Genomic DNA, 23603 nt, shown 5'->3' on the forward strand with positions numbered 1-23603 from the left:
AAGTATTCACAAAATGATGGGGTATGCGTGGTCTGCGGAAAAGAAACAGAAACTATGTGGCAAATAGTGTTAGAATGCCAGGGTATCCATCCAAATCTACATGAGGGAAATATTCGGCTTACAGAAGTCCCAGGATTTAAGGGTAGCACGTACAGATCAAGTTAACTTCAAGGCTGTCGATACGACGAAAAGATTAGAATGCTGGTCGACGAAATGGCAGCCCCTCTCTCCCTACTTTCTTCTCTTTGTCTTGGCTTCCTATTTTCTTCTCTCACCCCATTTTTAAATCACCTCTCATATGCCGCGCGGCAAAAACTCGAAGTAAAAAAAAGAAAAGCAGAGTAGGGAATATTGCCTAGGGCAGTTACCACCTGTAACAGGAAAAAAAAGTATTTTGTGCCTAATGAGTTTTTTGTGCCTGCCCTAAGCAGCGCTAGTATTAAACCAAGAGTATAAAACATAGGTATATTAGTCCTTTTTGGTAAGATGACACGCCATCACCCTGCTACAAAGCGGAAACCAACAGCAATCATCATCATCATCATCACCATCATCATCATCATCATCACCACTTCGTGCGCCTGCCGCGCGGGGACCGTTGGTGGTCACTTAAGCCGTTGCAGCTACAAAACACGAAACAAACGATTCTTCGTGTTTAGACGTGCGCGAGTGAAGCGGGCGCTGCTCGCCGAGATCTCCACTCCCCCTCTCTCAGACTCAACGAGCTCCGCTACTGCGGGTCTCAAAAACTCCGGAAAGAGTGTTGTGTGTGTCTGTAGTATTTTCGGGCCGTGTGCACGGAAGCACCGGGAAAGCCCCGCAGCCTTTACGGCTTCTGTGCATAAAAACCTACCCTCTTTGTGGATAGATTCATTCGTTTGGCAGCAGCGAATCCATGCTGCCGCCCTGTCGAGTTCTGCTGTTATCTCGCCCGTAAAGGTATTGCTTCTGTATCATTGCGCAGTTTGCCTCTTGCGATGCAGTAAACCAGTTAAGTTTCTTGCTGTCATCACCAAGGTAGCAACTTTTTCTGGCCGCTCAACCACCACGCTACCACACATGACGGAGGCGACGGAGACCGTGTCAGGGACGCCTTCCCGAATGTAACGCCATGCACATACCAACTTACGTGCAATTTCAATAGTTCCGAACTTATAATTTCTTTACGGTCCGTTGTACTCACTGGCCGCAGTTCACGCTGCGTGTTGAAGAGTCATGTGCTAATATTACGTCGGCGTCAGATGTAGAAGGCATTATATTGTCGGCTATGGCAGCCAGCACTAAGTATGTCAGTACTTCCAACCATCGAACTCCCGTTGATGCCTTGTATGAACGACCACGTGCGATCCGACGCCGCGCACAGAGGAAATACAGAAGGACCCGAGCCGCAACAGATCTATCAGAATGCCATCGCACCTAGCGGAAAATACGATGTCATTTAGAGAAACTGGGAAGAGAGTGTTGGTGGCGGTTTTGATCGTCTTTAGATCTGCGAAAGCCCCTTTCAAGGATCCGACAAGTGGAGCGAAGTCTTCAGCATCACCCGGAACAATTTTGCCCATTTGGAGCGTTGGCTCTCCATCTGGGCCAAATTTAAGTGGAAGTAGCCGAGACCTATTCTAAAATGGTCGTTTATACATCCCATGCCACGGTGACCAGTGAAATGCATATGTGCCGCAGACAACAGACAACCGTCTAAACGTCAATTTCACGACGCAGGAGCTTTATGCTGCTCTTTCGTACCCCCCCCCCCTTCCCCACGTTCATCTGTTCAAAGGTCTGATGGCGTCCTGCACTGCGGACTGCGTTTTGCGAAGCCAGCCTTGGCAGTGAAGGCCGAAAACCCCTCCTATCATGGTTCAACGCAAGGTGGACCTCTGGCTGTGTTCCCAACAATGGAAAATGCAGTCCTACATATTGGAAATGCAGAAATTCAGACTTACTGAAGCCAGGAAAATTCCCCTGGTATCTCCCCTCATACAGACCGATCGCATTGGCAAGTTGCATTGGAAAGGTGATGGAGAGGATGGTGCTGGCCCGACTGGAATGCTTTCTGAAAAAAACAATTACCCAGATATGATGACAGGTTTCCGAGGTGGCCGATCTTCCATAGACAACGTCATCGAGTTGGTGTCATGTGTAGAGCAAGAAAGAAACCGTCACCGAATTGTAAGTACGCTGTTTTTCAAAACCATGGGTGTGGGAAGCCGACTCTACACGTTGATCTCGAGTTACCTCACTGGCCTCACAATCGTCATGTTCACAGCTTCTGGTGAGAGATGGCGCCACAAGATCAGTCGTGGTGTTCCGTAAAGTGGAGTACTGAGCCCTACTCTGTTTAACATTACACTCATCGGCTTCGTGGTCGAAATGCCTGAAACTGTCAAGAGTCACTATGCACGCGGGCAATATATGCATTTGGACCTCTGGTGTAACTAGAACACAGTTGCGAGCTAGTCTACAGTGAGCTGCAACAATAATGTCTCGTTGCCTGCGTCTTCAAGCACTGAGTTGTCTCCAGCAAAATGCGTTGTTCTTCCCTTCACCACGAAGTAATTGGTCCTATAACCCATCGCCACTGGTGGCAGTTTAATACCCGTACATTACGCACCACAGATTCCTGGGCGTTGTTGTGAACCGCAGGCTGTCATGGACAAAACTTATCACAATGCTAATGACAAAACTTGCAAGCTTTGTGCATATTCTTTGTTTTGTAATGGAATGAGATGAAGACCATCCGACTGCGCCCTTCTGCAGTTATACCGGAGTCTTTTTGGGGATTACCTTCGTTATAGCCTGCCAGTCGTCTCCAACTTCCCCACTTTATGCCTAGGCATGTTGGAAAGCATGCAAGCGGAAGCCCTACGAGTATTCCTGGGTCTTGCGCGATGTAGTACTTCTATTCTGGGTACGGTTGCCAATGCACGTGTCCATACGATGGATGCACTCTTCTCGTACGAACCGCTTAGTGTCTACCTCCGATGTCTGGCAAGGCATGCATGCCATCCATTGTCAACCCTTACCGCCACGGGCTACAGAAGCAGTTTCACGACAGCAATTTCGCGTCATCAACGCATAATTCCCTCTCGTTACGCCAAATGGTGGTTTCACAGAATCCTTTGAGTGCTATCAGTGCCATCAATCCGCGTTCCATCCGGGAACTACAGAAGTCTTGTGTGTACTTAGTGGCTCTCAAATAGTTTACTTTAGCATTGTTGACAAGCACATATGCCAGAACTATACATGTCTACACTGATGGTTCTGTGACTGAGTCCAGGTCAACCGCGGCAGGGGTGATTTCAAGCCTGGAAGTAAGCCGACGTTTCAAACTGGACCACAAGAGAACCTTTACTGCTACAGAATTGGTAGCCATCCGGGAGGCAATTCGTTTAGCGTCTTGTGAACCACCTCAAGCCTGGGCCCTGTTCTGTGACGCCAAGCCAGCGCTCCAGGTCCTCAATGGTGTTATAAGGCAAGGATCTTATTATGAACTAGCTGTAGAAGTGGGGAGCTATGCTCTTTTGCGGTGCAGCAAGACCATATTTTGACGATTTAGTGGGTTCCAGGCCACTGTAGTTTGGCGGGAAATGAATGGCATGACGAGGATGCAAAAAAGATGCTTCAGTGGGTATGGTAGTCATGCGCATTACCTTCACAAGATCGGACACGACCGCTTTCGAACTGCTATTCTCCGCGACGCCACGACGAATTACTGGGCCCACCATGACCACCGTCACAGGAGGCTCCACCCTGGTTGCAGGTTTCGGATGCCCGCAGGGACGCAGCGAAGCTACTCGTCGCTCTTGAGTCGATTGCGGATCGGCGTAGCTTTTACTCATCGCTGCCGACACCTCATCGGTGGTTCGAGTGACCCTAACTGTGAATCGTGTCTCATACCAGAGGCTATTGAACATGTACTGCGCAACTTTCCCTGCTCGTGCATCACCGTGTAAAGTTAGCCACGTCGTTGGGATGGTCAAACAATCGGTCATTGTCTAAGGATATCCTCCTGAGACCCTGGCCAGACCCGGAGTGTTCAAACAAGGCCTACAAGGCAGTGCTGGCATTCTTAAAAAAGCAGCGCTTTGGCATTTGCCCAATCCCGTTGTGGGGAACTGTTGAAAATGTACTGTACATGGCATAAGCATTTTCTATATAGCTCTACTCTCACCTCTATCTCACACCTCTATCACCATACGTGTCATACTCTATGCCATTTTTCGCCCTTCCCCCTCCCTCTCACAGAGTAGGAGGGCAGAGCCTATCGATCAGGCCGACCTGTCTGTGTTTTCCTTCCATTCAATAAATTGCTATCTCTCTATCTACTCTTAGATCAACTGTACGCATTCTTGTCGAAATTACGGATATTTTGGCATCGTTTGGTCGGTTTAGTCTACCAACTTGTTTACTATATGTTCTATTCTTTTATACGACGCGAAAAGGAAGCCAACGCAAGGTGCGGCTAGGCGTCGATAGTAACGGGTACTGGCAACGCCATCTAGATTTCATTTTCTAGGAGGCTTTGGTACTGGTCATGGCCACAATCCAACGTCTACACATCACCTGAGACATTCGCATGTGAGAGTGCCGCGCGAAGCTGTTAAATCAGTTGTGAAATCGTTTTGCTGACAAAGAAATTCTTTCGCCCATTCGCCCTCCATTTTCTGTTTTTGTTCTGTTGCGTTCGACTCAGCCAAAGGCAATACCTGAGAGGCACAGGCCTCCATCCGGGAAGGCCCCCGACCTCCAGCGGTGGCTCTGGGTACCCCACCACCGCTCCCTTCTTGCCTCTAGAGACGGGTGCCCATGTCTACCTGTAAATAGGTTATTTTTATGCCAACGGTAATTCTATCAAAAAAGAATTAGCAATGGCTTAGCTCGGCAATGCCAGGATATACGCAGCGTTCAGCTGGTTATTCTCAGCTCTCCTGGTTGTCTAGGATTAACTTGAATATCATGCTTACTGCTGCTTCAATGACACAAACACACGGTATAGGCATTATGGGACACATGCATATTTATCAAGCGGCTCCGGCGCAGAGTCACCAATCGCCTCAGAGCTAGGCGGGTTCCAAAGGCGCACGCCGGTGTTGCTGCGACGCACGAGCCATCGGTTCCACACCCGGTCACCCCTCGCATGCTCATCAAGTGGACCGGGCCGCCACGTGCGGAACGGAGGTCGGTGAAGATGCTGGGTGCGTGGGGTGTGTGAGAGACGCCGGGCAGCGAGCAACGTTCTGTGCGCCGTGTGACGTCACTTCTCCTCGCGTATGCGCAGCACGGCTCTCCAGGAGCCACGCAAAACTGCCCAACATCGGCCAGTGTAGCTCACGCTACAAAAAGATTCCATCAACTTCGTCTTTTTCACTGGGCCGGCATTTACGGGGGCAGCACAAGGTATTTATTTTGGGGTCATACACCATGTCATGCACCAGCACATTTTAGTGCCGTAAGAACAAGAAAAAAAAATGGCTGTAGCTTAACTCAGTTATGCCTGGGTATGCGCAGCGAGAGGTACGGTTAATGTTATTGTTTAGCTTGGTTCTCTGTAAGGTTACGACGCTTCTCGATGCGTGCGGCTCGTTCTTCCTCCGTCTGCTCCTATTGGTCTTGTTCTGACGACGAAGCCTGGCTTCTTTCAGTCTCTCCGACTCACTTTCCATATTTGACGACGAATCCCACGATGCAACGCCGGCTCCTCCTCTGACGTCATGCCAGATGGCGCGGCGAGCGGCGCTGCCAGCTGCGATGGTTGCTAGGCAACCGCTCAGCTCGCGGTGCGGCCACCGGCCACAGCGAAACGGCGAGAATACGGCCATTCTATCTCTCGCTACAAAAATGCACTGACAATTACTGTACTCCCTAATTCAAGCTTTGTGCGGAGCTCGGACTGCAGTCTTCTCGGTCACGGCGCATAGCAGCTGCTTCTCACGAAGTGATCGCGTGATCAGCCAGCGCACAGAAGTGGGCGCTATTGAGTTTCTTAGTAAATATACTAGAGAGGAAACTGCGCCTGGAAATCCATGTCGGCGTGGGGGGCTACGGGAATATCAGTGATGATGGCTTGGGCTCGGCGTGACATTTAGATTCTCAGGCGTTTTTTTGGGATTGCTTTCTTCACTATGCATGGATATGCCAAGACAACCGTTCAGACAAAATGCCATTAAAACGAATACGCTTGATTTCGTTTTTTCGTAGCTTTAAAACAGCGTGTTTTTTTTTCTACATATATAACAAAGCACTCTCTTGGCGTTTTCGTGGCACTGCGTTTGAATTTAAGGCCACTAAAACGTTTCAATACAAGCTATAGTATACCGACGAAAGTAAGGTGAGCGTACGGTAAAATGGTGGCCTATGACGACACAGGAGGGCTTGATGTGAGCCGCATAGACGCTAGAGACAGATTTTTCGCTACTATATGTTGTAAGAAACTCTGCCGTTATCTCGCAGCGCGTTGCCGCCGCCGAGCATGTTGTTGCAAATCGTGTTTGAACTTCCCGAGCAAATGTCACGTAGTTTGGACTAGTCACGCAATAAGGAGGACGTGAACCGCATCCGCCAGTTGCCTCACTCGTTGTTCAGCATTCCCTCTAGAGTGGCTGCAGTGCGCTGAGGCAGCACTCACTCGTGAGTCCTCTCGACGGCAGCGATGGTAAGCCTCTGCTACCATAGCTCTGCGTCGGCGGCGGCGGTGTGATGGTCTCAGGAAGGGTTAACAATCTGGTGCGTCTCAGGCAGCGATCGCGAACTGCGTCACAGTAAGTGAACGCACATTCGAGCGCACGACGGCACGCGCTGCTGTGACGTAATCTCGCACCGCGTCGTCAGAGAAGATAGAGAATAGACCTTGTTCAGCAGGAATATCTGGCGCCGTTAGGCGCCATATATGGGGTAGGACCCTTCTCATGGGCTCCATATGCTGTTCACGCTTCCAGGCCCCTGGCGTCGCCACCGCCCAGCATGTCTCACTTCCCCCGCCCTCAAACTTTCGCCATGCGTCGCCGCCGGGGAGCGTCTCGTGCGGGCTCAGCATACGGCCCTCTGCCCTCACACTTCCGGCACACTTCCCTCCGCCGTTTTCTTTCTGTATTCGTCCGATCGGTTACGACGCCGACGCCGATATCAAACCACATAAGCGGCCTCCAAAACTGTTGCGCACAAAAAAGAGAGAGGAAAGAAGAGGGGAAAATAGGAGTACTACATGGAGATCACAGGAAAAACGATCAAGGCCGGACAACTCCAGGAAGATTTCCTGCGCGAGGAATAACCGATGATAGCAAATTGGGCTTCTTGCTCTTCGCAGTATCCACTCCCCAAAACTGGGTGGAGGAGGCGTGCTGGCATGGTCGAAAGCTTCTCGTATGTATTTTGTAAACCTAGGGCATTTGATGATGACGATGCCGGCAGTTTTTAGCACGTACCCACAAGGTGGTATCGGCCAGGGCTAAGTCACTTATTGAGTTCGTGAGTACCTCAAAATACCTATTTATTTCCGGATAGAAAGAAGCCCGATTGAAAGTTCGTTATGTAAAATACCCAATTACCCAATTATGTAATCCCAATTACCCATTAAATAGTAGCCTTCAGTAACTCAAGCAACCTTAAGCACAAAGAAAAGCTTAAATAGAATTATATATATATATATATATATATATATATATATTTTTTTTTTCTTTTTTTTTTTCATACCTGCAATAGATAATACAAGTGGAACAGATCCCCAGACGCTCAAAGCACTCCTCCAAGGCGCGGGGACATGAGAACAAGAAATGTTCGATTTTGTTTCCGGGACCCGGCACCACTCACATAGTTACGTAGGTGAAAGCCCTGTTCTAAACAAATAGAAAGTTAGCCTTGGAATCCTGCAGCACGGCTCGGCGAAGGTCACTTCGCATTGCCGCGAACCACAAAGACGAACATTCCACCCGAACTTTAACTGTCGACACTCTTCAAAGGATAGGAGTGCATCTGAACGAGTAGCGTCAGAATGCCAATACCGTCGTAATCTCGAAGATGCCAAAAGAGCCAGATTAGGTATGCCGAATAGAACGGGAGCTGTGACAGCGAGATTACTTAATTGGTCCGCTAGCTCGTTGTCCCTGATGTCCGTATGGCCAGGGACCCAAGACAAGCGTACCTCCTTCACGTGCCTTGGAACGAAAAACAATAATGTGCGGTACAATGGAGAGTCGGAAGAGGAAGTTAATGGCGATATAACTGACATCGAATCGGATAGTATGATGATTTCTGATGCATGTTGCGGTACTTTACATAGAGCGAGAACTATGGCTAAAAATTTTGTCATAAAAATGGGTGTGTAGTCTGGGATTCGATGCGAACAACTTCAACCATTTACTTTCTGCGCTCGTCTTCTTTCTCCCTGCCCCAGACAGTCGAACTTGCTGCCATTAGTGATGGCCTGCAGGCGCTTGCATCGACTTTGACTACTGGGGACAAGCTGGAACTTTACACGGACTCAACGGAAGTGATTCGGGATTTGCGTCGCGTGGCGCGTTGCACAAGCCTGGCCGCACGCATTCACGAGATTATGGGCACATCCGTGCGCTGTCCGCGTTTCGTGGATTCGCCGGCCCCATGCTTCCTGCCCACACACCGGCGGATCGCGCCTGTCACAGGAACCTCCCACGGGCACTGCCACTTCTTCCACTATCTACGATAGAAGAACTGCTGGTGGAAAAGGAAACCCTCCGTCGCGCCACGCGTGCTTCATTTCCACCGGGTGGAAGGAACTGACCTCCCCCGTGGGCTCGCTGCGTGCTGCGGAGGCTTCGGGCTGGGGTGGCGTTATTCCCAGCAGTTATTCCCAGCAACACACGCTTAGCCTGCCCGCTATCACGCGCCGTTTGCGGACACTTGCCCCTTCTGTGTGCTTCCTGCGCCAGAAGCTGACGTTGAACATTTGCTGTGGAATTGCCCAGGCCTTGGAGGCGCCCGAGCGCAACACCTCCGAGGCACAGGGCTCCATCCTGGCAGACCCCCAGATCTCAAGCGCTGGATACGGGGGCCCCAGCCCCGGTCTCTTCTTGAATTTTTGCGCGTTACGGGTGCAGTGTTGTAGCTGTGAAAATATTTTTTCGTATGCCGTAGGGCAAGCTTTCGCAAAAAAAGAGAAAAAGAACGTCAGCGCCGCCGCATCTTCGTCACGTCGAGCCGCAGCGTCATCGTCAGCATCGGGGCAGCGCGTGCACGGCTCCCCAACGAGGCGCAGGTGGCACGGAACATCGCACTCTTCAGCGGCCGCCATGCACAACGTTCTGACGTTCCTCTGGCGCACCCTGTACATCCAGGCGGTGCTACGCCACTACCTGTTCACGGGGCTCGAGCTGGGCATGGTCGGCCTGTTGTTCTACACCCAGCTCAAAGACGGGGAGTACGTGCGAGCGTTGAACGCGGAGAACGAAGAGGTGCCCGTCGACTCGGCCATGCGGCCGTTTCGGCCTCTCGCCGTCGTCTACGGCCCCAGCACGACCTACAACAACAAGCTCATGGAGGGCGTGGTCGCAGAGTTGGAGTCCTTCCCGCAGGACCCATGTGAGTTGCAAAACGCTACTTCGCGGCAACCCCTGAATATAAACGAAACGGATATAGCCGGAACTTTAGCTGGTAGGGATATGTTGCCGTCACTGTCTCGTGATTGTTTGTGCGAGTTTACATGATTGTGATTGGTATTTCCGCTTCTGAAGATAGTGCTACCAGCGTGGTAGCGTCGCGCCCTCTTGTTGCAGATGGGGAAGTCGCTAATTGTATCCACCCTCCTTCAGTCTTTATTTTTATTTTTATTAACTTTGTTCTTTTTGCTATTACAAATTATTTTCGACTTAATCTCAGAGGCAAGCTGAAGGATGGGCATTACTTTTTCACCTCCTCTGCGTTCCCTCCCGGTAACGAAGTCCGACAGCGCAACGGCTCGCAACCTAGCTGTGACTGCGCTGGTGACCACTGCGGGCTTGCAGGAATTCAGGGGCACCTAGAGTGAAGAGAAGAGGGATGTCGACATCACAAGCCGATTTTATGACCAAAAATTCCCGCCTCCCCTCGCGGGAACCCCTGTGTAGATGCGACGCATAGGCGGAGCGGCGAAGGGACCGCGTTTTATAGCGCGCATAACGTTGAGGAGACTGCGTAAGCCGGTCCCAGTCGATGACGACGTTGGCGTACTTGTAAAGCGGTGTGGACTCTAGGTGTTTGAGCCAAGCGTGGATGTTGCTTCGCCGGACAACGGCACACCGGTTATGTGCGCAGCGCGCCCGAAGGAGAGGAAACCACGGAAGAGAGCGTACTGCACATGCGCCGGCCCCAGCGCGTCTGCCGCGGCGATGACGCAACGTGCGCGGCTATGCCGCAACACAATCCAACACAATCCACTTTAATCCAATCCAAGCCAAGCCAAGCCAACCCAATCCAATCCAAGCCAATCCAATCCAATCGAATCCAATCCAATGCCCCTCGCGAGAGAGTTCGCTATCGGAGAGGAGAGGGGGTGAGCGGCGGAGAGCGCAGCTGGCGCGGCGAGGAGAATGGGGGAGGGGAGGACAACGCCGATGACGACGACGACGACGACGCCGGAGGGACAAGGCGAGTGAATCAGATGCTCTGCATCTAAAAAATGGCCGACGATTGCGATACTCTCTAATCAATTTGAGCGCCGCGCGAACTGTAGTGTTCTGGGCGACGGCGCGTAGTCGCTGCGTCTCAGGGAGTGATCATGTCATCAGCGAACGCACGACGGCGCGCGGTACTCTGGCGTTATCTTGTAGCGCGTCTCCGCCGGGGAAATGAAGGCTTTTAGAGTATCGGCACTCTTTTCTCTCGTTGTTATGTGCCGCCAGGATTTTCATTGGTCGGTCGGCACCACGTGATATTTGTGTACATATGGGCGCAGCCATTTTGTTTCTGGGCGCCTCTCTCTCTCTCTCTCTCTCTCTCTCTCTCTCTCTCTCTCTCTCTCTCTCTCTCTCTCTCTCTCTCTCTCTCTCTCTGCTGCGCGCGGACGCTAGAGCGGCCGGTCGCACTCTGCCCGTCACAACTGGCGGCGGTTTCGTTGGGAGAGATGGCAACACTGCAAGCCAGAAACAAAATGACCCCCAGACGCTTTCGGGTGCACGAATAGGCTTAAGCGTAGCTTATTTATTGGCGCTAGGGAGCACGTCTCTCAGGGCACCCTCGGTATACCGCGCTCCCCCTCACACGTTCGCCATGCTCTCCTCCCCCGCTTTCGTGCCGCGCTATCTTTGGTGTCTTCTTCGTTATTTGGGTTACAAGATGGCCGACGGCGAGGGACGACGGGAAATCACAGGAGCAGGAGCTGCGCCCTGAAATTACACTGACACCGCGGCTACAAAAACAGTAACGTTCCGGTTCCCGAACGGGAGCCGAAAGATCTTTGTTTTTATAAACTCGTGGAGTAGGGTTCAGTAATTAATCGCGGCCGGGAATTTCTCCGATGTCATGTATTTTGTCATGCATTCTCCCTCCAACTCTGGGTTTCAAGCCGATGTTTTGCAACGGATTTTGTGTTTGGATTTCCCGCAAAGCTCTGGCACTCTGCAAAAGAGACCGAATGCTGGGCAGCGTTGTGTGGAAAAGCCGAGATGTGCGAGGACATGTGTCAAAGCCAATTTCGCCACAACCAAAATTTGACACTTTAGGAAACAAAACAGGTGGTTTGGCGATGGGCGTCGGGGATGCTTATGAACACCTGGGCAGACCGCTTGACTAGGCGATCTCCAAGTTTAGAGGGCCGTACACAGCGATGGGCGTACAGCAGGGCTGTACCCAGAAATTTTTTTCGGGGGGGGGGAGGGGGGTATGAATTTTGGGAAGGGGGTAGTTTTTCTGAAAGCAACAGTAAGTATTGTTTACGTGCTGCCTCGAAAAGATTTCGAGAAGGGTTCGAACCCCCAAACCCCCCTCTGGGTACGGCCCTGGCGTACAGCTTACACCATAGAGTTAATACTCGGCGTACACTACCTAAAAACAAACTTTCGATTGCGGTTGCTGCTGTGGCGCCACCTAGGGCATAGTGGTGAAAGCGCTTCAATCAAGTGGCGCTTAGCGCGCTTTTGAAAGCATGCATCATGCCTTGGCGTTGTTTCAAAGACGACACTCTTTCTTGGGCTGCTTTAAACCCGAAAATTTTGGTCTGTCTGTCTGTCTGTCGGTCTCGATTCAGGCACCCTGCCAAATGCAAGAATTTTGAATTACCCGCCACAGTGGCGCAGTGGCTAAGGCGTTGCGCTGCTGAGCCCGAGGACGCGGGTTCGATTCCCGGTCGCATCGGCCGCTTTTCTGATAAAGGCGAAAAGCAAGAACGGCCGTGTGTACGAGATTTCGGCGCACGTTAAAGATCCCCAGGTGGTCAAAATCAATCCGGAGTCGTCCACTACGGCGCACCTCATCGCCTGCGTTGCGTAGGCGCGTTATACCCTTCAATGAATGAATGAATGAATGAATGAATGAATGAATGAATGAATGAATGAATGAATCAATCAATCAATCAATTAAAAGTTCTGAATTGATCAGTTTATATAGGTAAAGCCTTTCCAAATTGTTATTCCAAAACCGCACTTTATATTGTCAAATTAATCGACCAGAAAGAAAGAAAAAAATAGGCATACTTGAGGCATAACATCATTGCATAACTGGTAGTAGGTAGTATTTTTAACTGAAACTATATTTGCGCTTGATACCAGCGATACGCAATAAAAATACACGGAAAAAATACAAAAAAAAAGACGTGGTGGCATTCTAACAGTCCAAGAGCAACGAAAGGCTTCAATAGATAGATGGCGTGCGAGCTCTGGAACGAGGGAAAATGGAATTGACTTGAACAAACCACCACCGTGTTTATCGCGGAATGGGCAGGATGGTTTCTGTTAAAAATGAATAAATGGTTTCCTTTTCCGTAATTTTATTTGCGATGCCGGTGATATCATGCGTGCAGGCGCTTGCAAGTGCAGGCGTCGCTCTGCCAATTGTTTTCGCTCCATGGTTGCCTCTCTGTTTCAGCCCACTACGGCCGAACGAACCTCTATGTAACGAATTCCTGAATGTAACGAAGATTTTCCAATTCCATATTTCAAGCCCCATTAAGCCCCATGTATTTGCGACCTGTATATAACGAAGGCGCTGGGATGGTTAACCTTCATGTAACGCATTCGCTACTCTGATGACCCATTGTTATTTGCACTTTTTCTGTAAAAAGGGCTGGAGGAAGTCACTAACTTAGCGAACCTCGGCCGCACCGCAAACTACCGCGCGTTTCCACCACGTGTGTGAGTGCGGTGTCGGTTGGTCGCTAGGCCTGCTGCTCTTCGGCGGTTGTCACGCGTCTCTACTTCATCTGATGATGATTATGATGATTGTTTGGTTTAACGCGCTAATGCAACGTAGGCGCGCCGTAGTGGAGGGCTCCGGATTAATTTTGACCACCTGGAGAACTTTAAAACGTGCGCCGAAATCTCGTACGTACGGGCGCTTTTGCTTTTGGCCTCCATCGGAAAAGCGGCCGCTGCGGCCGGGAATCGAACCCGCAACCTGGTGCTCAACAGCGCAACGCCTTAGTTTTACTGCCATCTGTGGTGTCGGTTCGTCGGTTATGAGTTGTTTCGCCAGAAAAAGGAAAATTATTGTCTTTTCAAAACAAGCTCGCAATTTTAAATGCCGCCGCCTCCGCACGCGAGAACGAATGAACGTTGCCGCCCGGTACTGTATCCCAACTAGCACCCTCTCAAGAATTTTGAGGGGGGGCAAACAGCACCAATTCGCAAAAAGGCGCCTTTTAAATATAAGTTTGGTCCTTGAAACGGGTTGAATTAAGACACCGAAAACTTTCAAAAGGAAAAAAAGTGATACTTAAGCTGTGCTTGTGCAAACGGGGGTAAGTGACCTCGCTTTTTTCGGGTGCCGAGTAGTGACTAAGTTTGTGGGAGATCAGCAGACGCAAATCACGCAGTTTTTCGTTGTGAAATAAATTGTTTAAGGGTTAGTTTACCATCAATTATGCCTAGCATCTCGGTTTCGTTTCTGCTTCATTCACGCAAGCCTCAACTCGAAGCTCGCATGTAACGAAAACCTGCATGTGTGGAACGAAAACAACGAAAACACGTGTCTACCCGGTGTCTGTATAGGTGATCGGTAAAAAGCGCAAAGGCTCATGGGTACGTCGTCTGCTCTTGCCACTTCCGGTTCTAGATCACGCCTGGCCTCCCGTACGCCGACGGCTGTTACGCGCGCGTGTGCGTGTTGTTTATTCGTCAGAGTGAATTATCTTTCAGAGGAGCCCTTGGTAGGACTCATCGTTGTTATTCATTGAATGCGCGATGCATGAGCGTTTTTTTTTCGCTGGAAACAGATAAACAGCAAGCACACGCTCGCGTGAGAACCGCCGGCCTACGGGAAGCCAGGAGAGCGCTCGAACTGGAAGTGGCGAGCCTCGGCGGGGCAGACAATGTACCCATGAGCCTTTGCGCCTTTTACCGATCACCTATTGTCGCTAGATTGGACTAGAAGATGGGTTCACTTGTGGCTGTTCACGCATGGCGGGTGCCACGTTATCTCTATCTTCTCTGCTACTTTGAGGTGTTCGCAGAAGATTTTTGTCACTGCCAACTGCGCGCAGCCATGAGTCATCCGCCGCACACACACAAACGACTTCTGAAAAAAAGAGAAAAAAAAAAATGGCTGCGGCTTGGCTGAGCTAACCCTGGATATGCAAAGCGAAAGCTTGGCTTAGTCTGGTTAAGACTTGGTCAACGTTTGATTTAGCTGTATCTTGTACACTATTCGTCGAAAGCCTGCCTTTGTTTACGAATTTGGTGCCTCTTCGAGCTGCGGTCAAATGAAGGTCAAATTCCGGACGACGGTGAAACCGCTCGACGAGGTTATTAAAGCTTTGCTTTAAAAATGCGTCGCAGAGACTTGTATCGGGAGTCCCTTCTTCCTTCCCAGAAGTGGATCGGCGACGACGCCTGAGCGTCCCCGCGCTGCGCACCTCGAAATTCTCGGAACTGCACCTGCCGCCACCGGCGCCACCTCGGGGCTTTGAAAGAAGTTTTAACAGTGACGCCATTATGACGACACCTTCGGGCTTTCATTGGCAGCGGCCGCAGGACGGTCGGAACGACCGTGCTCTTGCATCTGACTCGCCAGTCGCACATTGTGGGGCCCGTACGGCTATCTCACGAAGCGAAAACCTGTCCTGAGCGAAAACCGGTCCTGTGCGACCGTCGTCACGATCAGTCGCATGCCAATCGCGTGCTGTCGTCATGCATGTGTCTCGCGCCTAAAGGCCAGCTGCGCTCAAATTTTTCTTTGCCCAGATTTGATCAAAAGAAGTAGTTTGTACTCTTGAAATCACCATGGCGAAATACTGAGCCTCGTAAGCACAGAGCACACAAGGTACCCGAGCAGAAGACGTTTGCACCTGGCGGAGAGTCGCCGAAACAAGTTTCCGAGCATTCTGTGACGGAGAAGGGGAAACTGTCCCGTAGAAATAGCGCTTCTCCGGCAACTTGCACAGCGCTCTGACTGGCGCAAGGATGCGTACGCCGGGGTTTCTCCGCTACGCCATCACGCTGTACCGCCGTCGGTATCGCATGTTCAAAACTAACCGCATGGGGAGAAATATCCGCAATTTTTTCAATGCAATCATCTGTCACAGAAAAAAAAAAACAGCAGTGGCTTAGCTCGGCTATGACAGGATATACGTAGCGTGAGCTAAGGGTCAGCTGGTTATTCTTAGCTTTCATAATGTCTAGGATTAGCTTGAATATTTTGCTTACTAATGCTTCAATGACACACACGCGGTGTACGCATTATGTGACACATTTATATTTATCAAGAGGCTCCGGCGCAGCGTCACCAATCGCCCCAGAGCTAAGCTGGTTCCACAGGCGCACGCCAGTGTTGCTGCGACGCACGAGCCATCGGTTCTACACCCGGCCACCCCTCGCATGATCATCAAGTGGACCGGGATCGCCACGTGCGAAACGGAGGTCGGCGAAGACGGTGGGCGCGTGGGGTGTGTGAGAGACGCCGAACAGCGAGCAACGTTATGTGTGCCGTGTGACGTCAGTGCTCCTCGCGCATGTGCAGCACGGCTCTCCAGGAGCCACGCGAAACTGCTCAAGCTCGGCCAGGGTAGCTCACGCTACAAAATGACCTTTTATAACTTCTCGACCCCCAATTGCACTTTCGCGTCGAATATTTGCCGCATTCGGGCTGACTCATCGCCACCTCCTCGCATTCGACCTCTCCAAAAGTTTGCTGACCTAACTAGAGTTGCACGAGTGGGTACAAACATTTACGCGATAAAATCAGCCTTTCTCGTGGTAACAAATGTATCGATAAAATCAGCCTTTCTCATGGTTACAAATGCATCGGCACAAAGATAGGCCATCGTCTTCGTTAGAAGCGAAAGCTAACGAATCTGCTCCTCTCCTAAACGATAAGCGACATTTTTTTTCTGATCGCAAAATGAAGTATTTACTTTCGTAGAATGTTGGATTTACTGTACTTGGAAGTAAAATGTTCTCAACTGCACGTGTCTCTGGTAAAGTAGAAAGCAGCGGTAGAATATGTAACTTTTGTTGTGTCTTAGTACATGACCTAGCTGTGAAAGCTGACATACGGCTCCAGACCAATCTTACATTTCAATCCTTGATGTGCAGCGAGGTCAAAAATACTGGACCGATAATCACGAAGCTGTTCGCACGCAATTTATAGTAAAAACAGTGATTGATCTCAGCTCGTGCGCGATTTGTTCCCTTCAAAAATAGCGATAAGATAACCGAGGCTGCGGCTAAAGAAAGCTGCTTTTCGATATCGTACGAGCAAGTAGCTTTGTAAATCACGGCCCTCTTTTTACTTCAGTAAAATGTGCTGCTGGGCTAGTTGGGGCGTTATGAATTACGAAAATAGCGCTAAATGGACGAACAAGATAGGCGCGCATTGTCTGTCTTCCTTCCTCTGTATGCCCATTTAGCGCAATTTTCGTAATTCTTAACTCTCTTTACTCGCATTGCCAAAGATTGCTACTCCAGCATAGCGTCACTACATAAGATAGCGGACCACCGCCACTGAGGCACGCAGGTGAGCAACGGTGGCCATTTTGGTGTTTATCAGTGTTGCCAGATTGCTTGTCGCCTCTGTGGTCTCACCGCTAAATTTGGCGAGATAATTTGTAAACAACACTGCCGAAGACGCAGCAAACGGCATCTTCGGGCACACTTCTGCAGAAATGCTCCGAAGCGCGTTATCTTCGATTCGCGTTCGGAGCGACGCCAGTCGCGCGCAGCCGCTGAGCAGGGAGGACAGGCTGAGACTGCCACAGTTGACCGAAAGAAAGCGCATAACAACAAAATGGCGGTGCCCATCAACGGGCGCACTGTAAACAAATGTCACGTGATGCGAACTGACCAATGATAACGCCGGCGGCACGGAACAATAAGAGAAAAGAGTGCCAATACACTCCGTAACCTTTTCTAGCACTACTACAGCAGTTATTCTGATGCAAACATAACTGCCGGGCGGTCTACTTCAGCTCGATTGCTAGCAACGGGATGTCGGAATTGCGCCCAACTCCATTATCTTGGGCAAACGTTCGTGGAAGTTCTTCTGCGGAAACAACAATGCGAAACACGACGCTACTAAGCGCATTTGAAAACTGCTTTGAGCGGGCGCTGGAACTTGCGCTCCGGCTACCGTTCCATCACCTACGTCACGTCCGGCCGCTGGTAATGGGCGCCTTTCTTTTCGGGTTTGGTTCGGAAAACGCCAAACTTTACGAGCCGTTCGGGTCACGCGCGTTCATATTTGAAACGTAGTATTTAGCATTTCGCACTCTTTTTATGCGCACTATATGACATTGTATTTGCGGTGTCGAAAGTTTGAGTGCAGTTGGCCTTTAAGAACCGGTCCCGCTATGGCTCCCGGTAAGCGGTCGGCGCACCTACCCATGCGCACAACTAGTTTCGCCAGCGCCGAGCGCGCGCAGCTGCTGGGTACAGTACCAGGGAACAGATCTCGGCCAGTGATGTGCCGTGCGGAGAGTTTTCCCTTTTTTGGGGAATTTTCGACTGTAATTGTGGCCGAAAGGCAAAAAGGGAGTCTTTATAGATGGAGGGAATTTTATGAGTCGTGGTGTACAAAAGATTGATTTGATTGATTGATTGTGGGGTTTAACGCGCCGACGTAACGCAGGCGATGAGGCGCGCCGTAGTGGAGGGCTCCGGATTAATTTTGACCACCTGGCGATCCTTAACGTGCGCCGAAATCTCGTACACACGGGCGTTTTTGCTTTTCGCCTCCATCACAAAAGCGGCCGCCGCGGCCAGGAATCGAACCCGCGACCTCGTGCGTGGTGTAAAAAAGAAATGTCAGTATACCGGATTTATGGCTTTGTTTTCTTCTAACAAGTTTCCTGAACACTTCGTGGTATTTATTTTCAAATATCCGCAGTCGTTTTCCCGCAAGACACAAGCATACAAGGCCGCTTCCAATACGGTTCATAAAGTAGGAGTCGAGCATAGAGGAAAGAACACTCCATGAGGAAGAGCTAGTAAAGCGTGAAGCGGCGGTGGCTGGAGGGTTGCGCAATATACAAGAAAGTATTTCGGCTGCGCCTTAGTGCGCGTGCTCGCAGCAAACAAGAGATGGTACCAGCGCTGAGCAAAAATTACCTGATTACCCAATAATGCGCGTTGTTAATTTTCACACGAACAGTTTTTACTTAGATCTCTAGCATGAAAAGTAAGCCTGCTGTTTGGCACAAAACGTGAAATGCATAGTCAAATGATGTTGGGCGGAATATGTACAGGAATTTGGTTCACGGTGAAACTTTCATTCTCTGAATGGCATTTGCGTCGGTAAAGTAGATCTAGGGGTCTCTGGTAAACGCCGAAAAGCGAACAGGAATCGACGTAAAGATCTGTCAGCTGAAGAGCGAGAGCGCAGGGAATTTTGCAGGGAATTCTTGAGAAACCTGCGGGGAAGATATGCTAAAAATATGGAATTTGTGAGCCGAGAAATGGGAATTTTTGGCCCCCGGCATACCGAGGTTTCTCGCTCAAAATTCAGACCTCTCAGGAACCTAACACAACTACTTCAGGAAAATGATATTTAGCATAAAGCAAGAAGTCATCGTGAAGATGAAAGCACTAAAAGAAGTTTCTAGGATACTGAATATTTTTTGTGTAATTCGCTGTCAAATCTTATTACCCATGCATTTCTATGTGATAGTTTCCATGGCTCAGGAACTTAGTCACGCAACGTTTGAGACTTGGAACTGTGCACAAAGCAAGTTTTCACCCCCAAAGTGAGGTTAGGAGAACAGGTGAAGCCTTTACGGTGCTGAAAAATGGGCACGTCCTATGTCACCGTGGTCTAGAGGACAGAAGAGAACTGGGAGTGGGATTTCTAGTCAATAAAAGCATAGCTTGCAACATAGAAGAATACTTTAGCATCAACGAAAGGGCACCAGGTCTCGTAATTAGGCTCAATTAAAGGTACAAGCTCAAGGTGGTACAGGGCTATGCCCCCACATCCAGCCACGACGACCAGGTAGTGGAACACTTCTATGAAGATGTGGAATCGGGAATGGCTAAAGTAAAAACACAGTATACCGTAGTTATGGGGGACTTAAAGAAGGCAAGAATCAGGCTGGAGACAAGGCAGTTGGGAACTATCGACTGGGCTGTAGAAATAGCAGGGGGGACCTACTAGTTGAGTTTGCAGAACGGAATAACCTACGCATAATGAACACTTTCATCTGTAAACGGGAGAGCCAGAAGTGGACGTGAAGGAGGTCGAATGTGGACCATAAAATTGAAATAGACCTCATATTATGCGATAACCCTGGCGTCGTGAAGGATGTGGAAGTGCTCGGAAGGGTAAGGTGTAGTGACAACCGTATCGTAAGATCTCGAATTAGGCTAGATTTGAGGAGGGACTGTAGCAAGCTAGTAAGAAAGAAGCCCATTAATGAGCCAACAGTAAGACGCAAAGTAGAAGAATTCAGGATCGCGCTGCAGAACCGATATTCAGCTCTTACCTAGGAAGGCGAGCTTACGACACAGGAAGCCAACAACCTTACACGCATTATCACGGAGTGTGCAGTAGAAGTCGGGGGCACGATGGCTAGACAGGATACCGGTAAACTTTCACAAGAGACGAAAGATCTAATCAGGAAACGGCAAACCATGAGAATCTCTACCCCAGCTGATAGAATAGAACTAGCGGAGCTTTCGAAGTTGATCAATAAGCGCAACATAGCTGACATACGGAAGTATATGGAGAGGATGGAATGCGCTGTAAAGAACGGAGGTAGCCTGAAAGCAGTGAAGAGACGTATTGCCCTGGGGAAAAATCAGATGCATGCACTTAAAGATAAGCAAGGCAATGTCATGACAAATAGGGATAAAATAGTCACAGTGGCCGAGGAGTTCTATAGGGATCTGTACAGTAGCCGGGACATCTAGGATAATGCCGAACGAGAGAGTAGTTCAGAGGAGATAGACATCTCACCAGTAACGACCGAAGAAGTAAGGAAGTCTTTGAAAGAAATGAAAGGGGGCAAAGCACCTGTTGAGGATCAGATAACAGCAGACCTTTTGAAGGATGGCGGAGAAATTGTACTTCAAAAACTGGCAAACCTGTATACGCAATGCCTAATGACCGCAAGTGTACCGGGATCTTGGAAGAACGCGAACATCATCCTAATCCATAAGAAAGGTGACATGAACGACTTGAAAAATTGCAGGCCGATCAGCTTACTGTCAGTCGTCTACAAGGTGCTTACCAAGGTAATCGCTAAGAGAATTTCTGCAACCTTAGATTTCAGTCAACCTAAAGAACAAGCAGGGTTCCGTAAATGTTATTCAACAATGGACAATATTCACACGATCAGTCAGGTGATAGAGAAGTGCGCTGAGTGTACTGAGCCCCTATATATAGCCTTCATAGATTATGAGAAAGCATTTGACCCGGTCGAAACCCTAGCAGTAATTCAGGCATTACGGAACCTGGGGGTAGATGAGCGTTATGTAAAAATACTAGAGAATATCTACAATGGGTCCACAGGCATCATCCTCCATAAGGAGTGCAGTAAAATACCTATAAGGAAGGGCGTCAGACAAGGAGACATAATCTCTCCAATGTTATTCACAGCATGTTTACAAGAAGTATTCAGAACGTTGGATTGAGAACAGGTGGGAGTAAGGGTTAATGGAGAATACCTCAGTAACCTCAGATTTGCTGATGACGTTGCCTTGCTAATAACTCAGGGGACGAATTGCAAAGCATGCTTTCCGCACTAGACGAACAGAGTAGAACTGTGGGCCTGAAAATTAATATGCAGAAAACTAAAGTAATGATCAATAACCTCGGGACAGCACAGCAGTTTGGGATTGGAGGCGAGGCAGTGGAAGTGGTAAGCGAATATATCTACTTAGGCCAAGTTGTTACCCCAGATCCCAACCATGAGGCAGAGGTAATTAGAAGGATCAGAATGTGATGGGGTGCATATGGCAGACATTCTCAGATAATGAATAGCAGCCTACCATTGTCGCTGAAGAAGAAAGTGTATGACAGCTGCATCTTACCGGTACTCACCTACGGGGCTGAAACTTGGAGGCTCACTAAGAGGGTTCAACTTAAATTGAGAACGACTCAGCGGGCAATGGAGCGGAAAATGATAGGTGTAACATTAAGGGACAGGAAGAGAGCGGAGTGGGTCAGGGAGCAAGCAGGTGTTAAAGACATATGAGTGGAAACTAAGAAGAAGAAATGGACGTGGGCAGGGCATGTAATGCGAAGGCAATTGGATAACCGCTGGTCATTAAGGGTAACAGAGTGGATCCCTAGAGAAGGCAAGCGTTGCAGGGGGCGGCAGAAAGTTAGATGGGCAGATGAGATAAAGAAGTTTGCGGGGATAAATTGGTCACAGTTGGCACAGGACCGAGGCAATTGGAGAATAATGGGAGAGGCCTTTGCCCTGCAGTGGGCGTAGATAGGCTGATGATGATGATAGCTGCGCAAATTAACAATTTACATTTCGCTAAAAAACTACAGAGTAATCACTGTTGAAATGACTGCCAGGAGCGGGAAAGCTGCACATTCCGTACGGAACATCGCTGATCTCGGCCTCGCGGCATCGGACACCGTACCGCTGAGGCGCACACGTGCCTGCCGCTTGCCTCCTCCGTAGCCGGCCATTCTTGTGCAGCGCGAAAGGCTGCCATGCCAGTGATCGCACTTCATTTTTCCCGCTCTCTGCTCCCGCAGATCTCGACCGTTTTAAGAAGAAGGATAAGGGGGACAGCACTGCGGAAAGTGGAGGCGGCACCAAGTCGATCGAGGGAAGGCTGTTCGAAGTGAGGAACGTGACGAGCGCAGACAAGGTGCTCGCCGCCTGCCGGAAGACCTTCTCCCGGCTGAGAGAGAACTACATCTTCTACGTGGGCAAGGGCTTGCTATGCGTGGAGCTTCACAGCGTCGACGCGTCACCGAACCTCGAGCACACGGTGTACGCCCCCACGCCCATAATCGGCGCCGAGATCACGGAGTATCCACTCGGATCTCGCAAACAGGGAGAAGAAGATATAAGTGAGTGAGAGCTCCATTATTCGCGGAGCTTGGGTTAGAGGGTCCATGAAGACAAAATGCTAGTTAGGCTGAAAAAAAAAAAGCCCGTTTTGTGCCGATAACTGTGACACCAACTGTATCGCTGCCTTCAAACAAGTCATACAGATATTAATGGAAAGGTAGTAAGCCGACCCCCCACAGCAATATCCGTGCGAGTTGTCTGTGACCAGGGGCGGTATTCTCGTGTTTGTCCATTTTGAAAACGTCCGTTTTGCGTCCATTTTATTGTGACGTACCTGCAGTTGTAGGCGGGCTCTGGGTTGACCTTAACGCAACTGTTCTTGTAAACGCATTTTAAATGACCAAACCTATTTTAAATTAGCTTTTATGTGTTTATTGTTCCGCCAGAGAACCAATAACAAAGCGACGAAGAATCGTCTGCTCCAAATCGTCTGCTCCGTTAAACTGCGGCACAACGCAGTACCTCTGCCTTGCTTCCATGGCGTCACATCCGGGTGTTCGCTTTCAGCCAATCAGGGCTTGCTCAAAACGGACACTTACAAAACGGACAAAACATGAGAATGCCGCCCCAGTATCTTGTTTATGAGATTGGGGGCCGCGGACCAAAGTCACCGCCAAGGAACATGACTGCAACATTGTAGTGGGGCCTCCACTGCCGTTTTGTCGCATCACTTGAATGCTCACGTGCCCGTAACACACTGATAACTATGCCATGCAAGCTGGCCTCTTTTGCGTCGATTCTGTCCCTATTGCGTCACTGGAGACGTCGCCTACTGCGACATTTGAAATGAATGAATGAATTTATTGTAAACAAGGAAAGGAAAAACCACCAGCAGGCGTAGTTTGTCTCACCTAAGGGTGGACACCGGAACGCCTGCTGGTGTGGGGGGTGTGGGGAATAAGGAAAACTGTTGTACAAGAAAGGGAGGATAGAGAGAAAGAGAGGTTACATATATACAAATATACAGGTCTAACAGGAC

General features: G+C 49.7%; 1 protein-coding gene across 1 annotated transcript; it reads left to right on the forward strand.

Annotated features, from left to right (window-relative positions):
• Window positions 1-9225: 9225 nt before the first annotated feature.
• On the forward strand, window positions 9226-23320 carry LOC144146001 (uncharacterized). The gene is made up of 2 exons (XM_077677901.1): window positions 9226-9552; window positions 22303-23320. Exons 1-2 carry the CDS (start codon window positions 9264-9266, stop codon window positions 22629-22631), a joined length of 618 nt encoding a protein of 205 aa, XP_077534027.1. The 5' UTR covers window positions 9226-9263; the 3' UTR covers window positions 22632-23320.
• Window positions 23321-23603: the final 283 nt, after the last annotated feature.

Source organism: Haemaphysalis longicornis, unplaced genomic scaffold (assembly GCF_048455015.1).
Source record: "Haemaphysalis longicornis isolate Haplotype H1 unplaced genomic scaffold, Haemaphysalis longicornis Haplotype H1 scaffold_7, whole genome shotgun sequence".
Taxonomy (NCBI): domain Eukaryota; kingdom Metazoa; phylum Arthropoda; class Arachnida; order Ixodida; family Ixodidae; genus Haemaphysalis; species Haemaphysalis longicornis.

Bases quoted from the DNA above. Each gene is read 5' to 3' on its own strand.
- LOC144146001 (XM_077677901.1), top strand. From the start codon at position 9,264: ATGCACAACGTTCTGACGTTCCTCTGGCGCACCCTGTACATCCAGGCG. The intron at 9,553-22,302 runs GTGAGTTGCAAA...CTGCTCCCGCAG, and splicing joins GTCCTTCCCGCAGGACCCAT to ATCTCGACCGTTTTAAGAAG.